We start from the raw sequence: 10730 nt of genomic DNA, 5'->3' as shown, positions 1-10730 counted from the left end.
CACAAAAACGCGTCTTTCCACCAGAACCGCAAAATTTATTTTCCCGCCAGAACAAAAAATATGTTTTTTCTAAAACTGCAAAATTATATTTCTCACCAAACCATATTTTAAAATAATTATATTTTGATTAATTAACGGAAATTAATATAGTTTAATAAAGATAAAATATGACTAAATCAAAACAAGGATATATAAGTCATTTTCTTATTAAACTCATCTAGGCGAAAATAGAGAAGAACAAACGAACATAAGTTCATTTAGATGATCCATCTAAATGAACTATTTGGATGGAATAACGAACAGTCCGAATCCGAATAACATTGAGATGGATCATCTAAATGGATCATTTAAATGGATGATCGGGATGACAAAAACAGATGGACAAACGAACATCACCTAGATAATCTAATAAATGTATGATTACAGTCAAAACCCTTGTTTCTAATAATTAGTCAATAATGTAATCTAATAAATGTATGATTACAGTCAAATCCCTTGTTTCTCAAAGGAAACAGTGTAAACGTAGATGAGTAATTCCAAGTGTCTTAAGATTTGGGCACAATTGAGAGAAATCTACATCACTAGATCCCTAGATAGTTCTGTAGTTAATCTCCTTTCCAGCGAGTCATGCATACTTAATCCAGTAACCTGATTCTCTCTCTCTCTCTCTCTCTCTCTCTCTCTCTCTCTCTCTCTCTCTCTAACCTGTGTAATAAGTCGTTTGCCAACCCTATGTAAACAGAAAATTTGTATGAATCTTAACTTTTAGACCCCAAAAATGGTATGTTGCTTGTTACTGCATCCGAAACAGTCTCTGAACTATTTTTGATTAAAAAAAAAGTCTTGCTAATAAGTTACCATCTCAATACGAGTAATATATGTAGCCAAAACTAGAAATTAAAAGTCATCTACATAATTTGCTATTTATAGTTCCTAAATTCTTCTTTCACTAAAACAATCAAATCCATACACAATGCATGGCACAAATAAAAGGTTTAGAGAAATTTTGCAAGTTACAGTATTTTATTTTATTTTCTTACAATGGGAGAAAGAAATCAATGTGTTGGACGAATAAGGATCGACCATCTGAATAACGATAGATTGACGTTCGTTTGGTGTTAAAATGGACATCGTCCGAATGATCCAGAACATCATCCAAATGATTCATCTAGATGAGTTTTAAAAATTTAGGCTAAAATGAAACTTATCCAAACGAGTTTAATTGGTGCATCTGGATGGAGATGAATATGTCCAAAATAACAAATGACGAATTTACCCTCATTCTAATATATGTTTATATTCAAATTTATACAAACAAATAATTATGATATATTTTTTAAAAAAACTTAAAACTTATAGTTTTTCGCCAAAACCACAAAAATACATTTTCCCTCCAAAATCACAAAATACATTTTCCTGTCAAAACCGCAAAAAACATATTTTCGCCAAAACCGCAAAAATGCATTTACCTCCCAAAACTGCAAAAAAAAAAAACATTTTTTCACTCCAAAACGGTAAAAATGTACTTTTCGCCAAAACCGCAAAAAATCAAATTTCCGCTACCATCGCAAAAACATTTTTTTCCCGCTAAAATCACAAAAAATATTTTTCTGCCAAAACCGCAAGATTATATTTCCCGCCACTCATATTTTAAAATAATTATATTTTAGATAATTAACAAAAAAATATTATAGTTAAACAAAGATAAAAATATTATTGAACCAAAACAAGGATATATAAGTCATTTTTTACTAAAACCATCTAGATGTAAATAGAGATGAACAAACGAACAAAAGTTCATTTAGATTATCCATCTGGATGATCTGGGTGGAGAAACGAAGAGTCTCAGATAACATCCATGAAGATAATTCCATGAAAGCAGATGTAAAATGTAATTAAGATTTATGTTTTCTGTTTTCTTTTTTTTGGAACATTTTTTTCTATATGTATTTTTCACAAAAAGAAAACACAACAAATGTTCGAACGTGGGGCTATTGCACTTTGGTAAATTTGGGGACTCATAAATTTTAAGTATATTTGGGTAGAGTTGGACAAAATATCCATAAATTTTGATTCGATCTGTTATTCATTTTAATCCGAAAATTCACATATCCGTAACTTTGCAAATCAAAGAAAATATTAAAATTAAATATCAGTTAACGACAGAGCAAACACAAATACTATTATTTTAAATTGGATATCTGATCCGATCCGTTATATAAATATATGTATGTAAAGTTATATATATATTATTTTATAAATATATGTATATAAAGTTTTATATATACATATATATATACATATATAATTTTATATCTTTATATGAGTTTTATAATATGTTTATCCACTAAATTAATTATTTAGTTATTAATTTTTTAAAAGTATGTATTTTCTTCAATTTGTAATGAAATATTATTATTTTATATCAAAATTTTCTTCTTTTTATGGATCAAATCAGAGATCTGGTAAAAATACGGATTTTCTGGATATCCAAAACACCAGATATCTTAAAAATTACGGATAAAATCGAATCAAAAAATCGATTGCTCGTACCGAGTGGAATGGCTTACGGATAATCACTCCGTGTACACCCTCAATTTGGGGCCTATGGCAACTATGCCTATTCAGATACACAGTAAGCACAGCTCTGCCCACGACATCTAGTGGTTTGGCACTACTTCCTAACAATCTCCCAAATTTGATATTTATATCATATATCTTAATATAGTTTGGCCTGCAAACTTAGCATCTTTCATGTCAAACGCCTTCTATATGTTATACTATCAATAGTGGAATCAATAATGATAAGTTAAGCTACAACAGGGTAAATAATAAAAACCAACTTGATATAATTCAGCCAAAACTAGAAACCACAACTCCTCCAGATTTTTCTATTTATAGTTCATAAACTCTTTTCTTCCACTTAAACAACCAAACCACATATGGCTTCCAAAAAACCTGTTAACCGCCCATCAGTTAGGCACCCGAGTCACAACCATCCATTGCGCGTCTTTAAGGCCCAAAATGAAGATGAGATTATCTGTTCAGGATGCGAGCTCGACCTAACCGGACAAGCTTTCAAGTGTACGAAGGACTGTGATTACTTCTTGCACAAGTCATGTTTTGACCTACCTCGTGAAATCAATCACAAGTCTCATCCTGACCATCCCATAACCCTGTTTTATTCCCCATCTTATGATCATCAGTCTTACGAGTGTGACGCTTGCGGTGAGTACGGATCAGGATTCACTTACAATTGTTCTGTGTGTAAATACGACGTTCATGTCGGATGTGCTTTCATCCCTGAGACCGTGGATCGTGAAGACCACAAACACCCACTCACTCTACTTTACAAGATTCCATGCGAAGATGGCAAGATGTACGTATGTGATGTTTGTGAAGAAGAGGTATCGGAGAATCTTTGGACTTATTACTGCAAAGAATGTGATTACGGTACGCATGTGCATTCTTGCGCCCTTGATGAAGATTATGAGAAGGAAGAGGAGGAGAATCGAGAATCCAGCTCCGCGGCTTCAAGGATGAAGTCGTTGATGAAGGCTCAAGACGAGATTGCGGCGATGAAGCTCGAGTCACGTATGAAGAAAGCCGCTAATAATGCTATTATTTATTCCATAAGATGATGATGAAGCTTGTCATTGTTCTTTCTTTAATAAATTTCGTTTATCGTGTCTCATTGAAAGTTTTTTTTCTTAAAATAATAATAAACTGATTGAACATATATTAGCTAACTTTATAGATTTTTAAATTTATGGTTTTTATGTATTTTAGTTATTTGTAAATTGTATTAGTGGTTGATATCGGTTTTTGGTAAAAATTATATGAAATCAGAAAGTGGTATGTTAAGATACATTTGATTTGATATTGGGCCTCTCTCTCTCCCTTCCCTCTCCCTTCTCTCTACCAGAAGTTTCAAAACCCTAATTTACTGCCGTTCTCAGCCGGTGGTGGCCTCCGGTGGTTTCTCTACCGCCGCCGCTGCCGGCTGTCTCTCCTCCTCTCTCTGTTTCCCTCTTCTCCCCTGTCTCGCCTCATTCTTCCTCTCTCTAGCTCCGCCGATATACTCTCCATTGTGGTCTCCCTCCCCTCTCCGGCGTCACTGTCCGGTGGTGAGGTTTCTGGAGCGGTGGTGAGGCGCGGCTGTGAGAGTGAGGTTTGGTGGCTCTTCCGAGGGTGAATTCGAGACATTGCATTAGATCTGGCCAGATCTGCTAGCAAGGGTGGGCGATGGTGCTCCGGTGGTGGTGTTCTGGGTCTCCGACGCTTCCTTCGGCGTTAGTTAGCTGTGGTCGATACAAGAACCCTCGTTCTCGGTTGGGGTTGCTCGTCTTTGCGATCTCTCTCCAAATCCATCTGTCTCTCATCACCAGTGAGAGGTGGCTGGTCATGGAGTCGATTTTGGATCTCAATCGGGTGCTCTGGTGGTGGTGATGATTCTCTGCCGGCAGTTTCTCCATGAAGATTGCTGCAGCAGCTCCTTGTGGCTAGAAGGCTTTGCTGCCTGGATCTCGAGGTAAGACTGGGCTCTCTTTCTTCGCTAAATCAGAGGTGGCGTTCTGATGATGCGGGTGGCTGGAGCTTCTTTATGTGGTGAAGGGTCAGGCTCCGGTTCTCGGGGTCAGGCTCCGGTTCTCGGGGTCAGTCGCTCGCGCGGGTTATTGTTGGTCTAGGTTGTTGTAGTCGTCCTTGGTCTGCAATCCCGGTGGCAGCGAGTGTTGCTAGCGCCTCTGAAGATAGGGTGTAGTTCTGCGGTTTCTTGCCCTTTGGTGTTAGCGTCCTTTTCCCCGTGCAGAGTCTGGTGGATTTGGTGGGTTATCATCCATTAGTCTTTCCAAATAAGAGCGGTTTCAGGCTGAAGTCTGGGTATTGGTGGATCCAGTGGGGGTCTTAGGGTTATTGGAGTAGTGTGGTGCCTCTGATCTTCAGGTGGGTGAGTAGAGGTGGCTGTTTGCGGTGTTTGGTGGCTGCAGCTTCGACAGGCTCTGGTTCGTCAGTTTGCCGCCTCGGTGCAGTCCCATTGTCGTCTACTGTGACCTCCTTGTTCCGATGGTGTCTTTGCATCTGCAGGTGGTAGGGCTTTGTAGTGAGGCTATTTTTTTGGAGGCGAGTGCCTGGGCAAGCCATTATATATCAGCTCGTTCTCATATGTTTACTAGTGTTTTCACTTGAAACTCCTGATCATGCGTGTTGCGCTCTCCGACCAATCCTTTTAAGTGCTTCCCGAGTGGTCTTTCCTCTAACTCTTGTTTTCTAAGCCTAAATCGTGTTTTTCTTATTGTTTTTTCGTTGTTGTTATATGTAGTTTCTTTCTGTTGTTGTTTCTGCTACTAGTTTGTCATTGTAACTTCTGTCACAAATTTGAAAATGGTAATACAAGCTTAACATGTTTACCAAAAAAAAAAAGATACATTTGATTTAGCAAGACAATAACTTAAATCAAAATAATAAAAATGTAATAGGACATATTTTGTGAATAAAATAATAACTTAAATCAAAATCTATATTATGATAGTTGAGTTTTTGCTCACTCCTCAGCGTGCCACGTCAGCGTTTTATGGGCCCCACTTTTAAAAGTGTGAAAAAGTGTCAAGCCCATGGCTTGAACCCGGGTTATTGAGATATAAACACAAACATTTATACTACTAAGCTAAAGGAAACTTTGTACATTGATGGTCGAACCTAATATATATTTATGAAGGTCAGAAGCCGTTGCTTCTTCGGCTTCCTCTGAGAGCCGAGACTGCAAGTGTATTATGGATTTCATTTTTAAATGAGATTCATCACGTTATATGAAGAACCATATTGTAAACTGTCGTCATTTAACATGAGTTATGGTTCTTTTCATTTTTGTCTCAGACAAGTCTGAGTTACAGAGTTGCGTCGTGTGTCTGTTCGTAATCTATTTTTTCACCGGTGAACTTTTCATCTCGCCATCTTAAATCGATTGATCATAAACATTCCTGATTTTTAGCCCCCTATATATATGATTCTTATCTTTGATGAACCCAATCTGCATCTCCATAAAACTCATTGATTCCACTTAGCTTTAACCATCTTCTAGAAAATGTCTCTCTCTGCCTCTCTAGTTCCTCAAACCGGCGTCCCCGGCGTCCGTCACTCAACCTTCGAGTTTCTCTGTCTTCGTCGTAGTAATCAGAGCATAGCCTCTGGCCTTCTCCCCTTCTGAGATTCCCTGAACTTCAAGAAAGACAGTGAGTTTATGGGAATCACAGTTCTCTTCCTTGATTAAAAGACAAGTAAATCTTCAATCTATCACACTTATTTAACATAATTATTTTTAATTGATTTCCTGATTCTTTGTTGTATAATATTATTTACAGATTTCGTGATTCATGGGTTTATTCCCGCCGGAGTGCTAATCATTACATGTAATCTTTGAAAGCCGGTTCCATTGTGAAAGTCGATAGTTTTGAGGTTGCTAGATGCTCAAGCATGTACAAGATAACTGATCATCCATTCCTCATTCGTTTCATCTCACCAACCATTATTGATGAAGTCACCACGGGTGCTCCTGAGATCAATCTCCAGTCAAGATTAGTCTGTTCGACAATCTCCAAGTTATTGCAAACACAAACCTAGAACTCCCAGGCATATTATCATATTGCATACGAGTTTATATTATGTTTTTATATCATAACTGATATTTAAACTCGCAGATGTGTTTGGGCAAATCTGTTCTATCCAGGGCTCTGACCTCACCAAAGAAACAACTCGAGTCGTTATCTGTCTCCTCATTGATCCGTAAGAAACAACCAACACACAATTCTCTTTATATTACTGTCTATATTGTGCTAACATCAATAATCAAAAAATTTCCTACCCAAGATCTGTGGTCGTCTATTTATATCCCTTACTTATCAAACTAATTTTACACAAACCTTTATTTTACGGCTTAACAGAACACAACAAGCCAAACAATCAAAACACCAAAAACTAGAATCTCAAAAAGACGAATCATTAATGATCACCTCTCTTTTTTGTCTAATCTTACAAATAAACTTCAAACAAATATACCAAACCAATCACCTCAACTAAAACTCAACGACGCATACATCGAGTCAGCAAAACAAATACAAACTACACATCGAGCTATTTAACAATTTACAAACTTACTTTCGCAGATGTTTACGAAGAAGACGAAGACGACAACCAAGATCAGTGAAATTACCTAAACAAAAAACAGAGTAAGTTACGAACTCTGATAAATACAACTAACAATAATTTTTGTGTACATATTACCCATCAAATAAAAGAGAAACAAACACAGCCACACCATGAGATACAAGAGACAATCCCGACAGACACAAAGGCGACAACAACATCTCAACCTGCTCACTCCTCTTGTCTTATGAAAAATAGCTTGCATGTCCAATGTCAACATGCCAATGCTATCGTCTTCTTATGAGAAATACATAAATTCGTTTAAAACCCATTAAGGCTCAAATACTCAGAATTGTCACTCATTTTATAGTTATATCTGCAAGTCTTCATGTATTTGTTTTAAAGGTCCGGTAAAAACAACAAGTTTAAAAATAAAAAAAAACATATAAAAAACATAATAAGGATAATAAAAATAATTACATAATACACACAACTTACACAACTAAATTGGAGAAAAAAAAAACAGAAACAAAAGGTACTCTCAACAACCTTAATATAATTTATGTCTCAACAGTACAAGAAACAAATTAAAAAGACAAATAAACAATCTCAGTGACACAAAAGCAACACCATGAACTATATCAATCACATTACTAACATAGTTTAGTCTTTCATAAGTGGAGAACAATGCATACACAGTTCATCATCACAACTCTAACCCTATAACAATAAAACAACTTGAAAAACAATAATCGACACAAAACGCAAAACTCACAACTATAATAAACCTTGCAAATGTTGAGATGAAACAAGAACTCTGTCTACAACCCCGCGCTTGCGCGGGGTAATGTCCCTAGTAATAAAAATGTATAACATTTATTGTCACTTAATTTTTCACTCCACATAATTATTTTACTAAATAAAAAACTATTTCTTTTCACTTAATTTAGCCAAACTTATAGAAAGAGTTCTTTTTATTAGTTTATAATATCAGTTAGGCATGAACATTGACTATCCATTTAGGTACGGTTTGTTCATTTCGGCTATCGGTTTTTTTGTTTCGAAATTAGGTCCCATTTGAATATTATAAAATTTTGTATGAGCTTTGAGTTTGGTTTTTCTGGGTCTGGATGAGTTTGGTTCTGATGTATAGGAATCTAAAAATATCTAAATAACAAATGTATCTGAAACGGTTTCGGATATTTGTACCAAAAATAACCATATAACCCGATTCGGTCCAGCTCTTTTGAATACAACTATTTATATTATGGCACATCTAAGAATATATGACACTAATTATAAAAACAATTATCAATATATATAAATATTTGAACCAATATACATCGAGACTTCTATAATAAACTTTTCGATCAAACATTTATATATATTGGTTCAAATATTTTTATATATTGATAATTGTTTTTATAATTAGTGTCATATATTTTTTCGATATGCATAGTATTTTTGAAGAAGAAGAACAATTGACTAAAAAGAAGAAAAAGAATAAAATGGCATAGTATTTTTTTTATCAATGTCAATTAGAGGAATTATGTATGATATGTATAGCGACTACAACAAATCATGTTATCTCCTGGTGCAGGAGTGTATGGAATGGGCACCGATGTAACAGATGGATCGCACCCACTGATCTATTAAATGACAAAAGGCGATGGATCACAATACATGATAGCCGAACACAAGATCATTTAAGACTGAGAACAAAAATATATAAAGTTAGCGAATCAGTCTATCTTGCAAAAGAGTTATGAAGCATCGTGTTATTATATTTCTATTATCATGTTCAACTTAAAAATGTATTTGTTGTATGTTTCTATTCTTGTATTATGTTAAACCTCTTTTGATATTAATAAAGATAAAATGTTATAAAAAAATTCAACTGACTCTCCACTTGTCATAAATCAAGTTAACGTTTAAATAATACCGTTTACGGTTTTAGGGGAATTAGTTTAAAATCGATAGTTTGTGTATGTAATTCCATAAGATAGAGTTGTTCATGTGGTTTTTGGTATGGCTTAAAAGTTTATGCGTGAAAAAACCAGGAACAACTAGTTCATAGGAGAATAAACCATTTCCCCAAGCAAAGAGCATAACTTGATATGTTCAATTTCCACGCGAAATTTATGGCCGACAAATTTATGACCCTTTTACCATGTTCAGATGCACTAAAACCCCATGTGTTTGGGCTTTTTTTGTTTTGCAAGAGTGACTTTATATATATGTATATAATATGTAATAATCAGCGCCATGCCTGGAGCAAAATATTTTATAAATATTTTTAAAACATATATATATATATTTTAAAATAATAACAAAACATTTTTTTTTTGTAAAATCAAATTTTAATCTATATGTTTTTAGTTTTGTATATATTAAACATTTTTAAGTGGAATTTAAGTTTAATTAATTATTTGAGTTTACAATTTATATTTAGGATCTAGACGACTTCGAAAAAATCTTATGACGAATAGTATTTTATCGGTTAGAAAACTTTTAGGAAGTATTTCAAGTTGAAAATATAGAAGTTTATAATTCCCGCTAAAATTATTTTAGTTTCCCGCAAAAATTTTAATTTTTAGTTAAGTCTTCTAACAAATAATGCACTAGAAAACTTCTATGTAGTCTTTTTTAGGGTTTGGTAAGAAGACTTATTTTATCGAGATTAGAAGATTTTGAGGAAGTCTTGTTGTGTGTTTTTATGTTAGAAGACTTCCATGAAAGTCTTACGAATTAAAAATATTTAACATAGTTAGAAACTTTTGTCTCACTATATAAATAAAATTTACATATTATCTATTTTCCTCTCAAATGGCTGCAACAAAACGTAATGTTTGTCACTCTAAAACTCTCCAACCTCTCTCTAATCTTTTTGAACTTGAAATACCAAACTTTATTTAATTTCTCATCTTTGTCTCATGTCTTTCTTACTAATTTATCTTGTTTTGCATGTCTTTTAATACATGGTTCTCATCTTCCACTCATTTAAAGTTAGATCAATAAATTTTGGATATGTATTTTTGTGTGTTCTATAAAGTTAGATTTATCTAATCTTTCACTCATTTTCTATGTTTTAAAGTCATTTGAACATTTTTTGATATGAAGGTTTTTCATATTTGAGTCAGACTTTGAAAGACTTCGAGGAAGTCTTTACGAAAATCTTCTAACATATAATGCGTCTTCTTCCATATCTCCTCTTTCGTAACAAAATTGAGTGTTTATTGTTCTTAAGTATTTGGTAGTCGATTTTCTAGTTTCAATTTCTGCGTTAGTCCTTTGTATTGTTGCAGTAAGTTGCCCCGGTGTGGATTTTAGTTACCACCTCCAATAGTTGTATTAAAGAGCGTCTTCTCTTTGGAATGGAAAAATAAAATTACTCGTGAAAAAAATACCCATTGAAAAGTAAAGGCAAACAGAGTGCCTCTCTCTCTTCTCTCTAGAGAGAGAAAATTTCTCTCTTCATGTGTTTCTTACCAGGCTCTAATCTTTTAGAAAGAAGATAAGATTTGCTCTGTTTTTTTATGTTAGATAACTTTCGATCAAATGATATAAACTTTTGTTTTCGTCATAAACGA

General features: G+C 34.3%; 1 protein-coding gene across 1 annotated transcript; it reads left to right on the top strand.

Moving 5' to 3' along the window:
- The first annotated feature begins 2445 nt into the window (after positions 1-2445).
- On the top strand, positions 2446-5362 carry LOC106414673. Its single transcript, XM_048766236.1, has one exon. The coding sequence runs from the start codon at positions 2943-2945 to the stop codon at positions 3639-3641; it is 699 nt and encodes a 232-aa protein (XP_048622193.1). The 5' UTR covers positions 2446-2942; the 3' UTR covers positions 3642-5362.
- The last annotated feature ends 5368 nt before the right edge of the window (positions 5363-10730 follow it).

The sequence above is a fragment of the Brassica napus genome, chromosome C8 (assembly GCF_020379485.1).
Source record: "Brassica napus cultivar Da-Ae chromosome C8, Da-Ae, whole genome shotgun sequence".
NCBI lineage: Eukaryota > Viridiplantae > Streptophyta > Magnoliopsida > Brassicales > Brassicaceae > Brassica > Brassica napus.
This window is presented reverse-complemented; position numbering and strand designations above follow the sequence as displayed.

Excerpts from the sequence above, each read along its gene's own strand:
- LOC106414673 (XM_048766236.1), top strand. The coding sequence starts at position 2,943 with ATGGCTTCCAAAAAACCTGTTAACCGCCCATCAGTTAGGCACCCGAGT.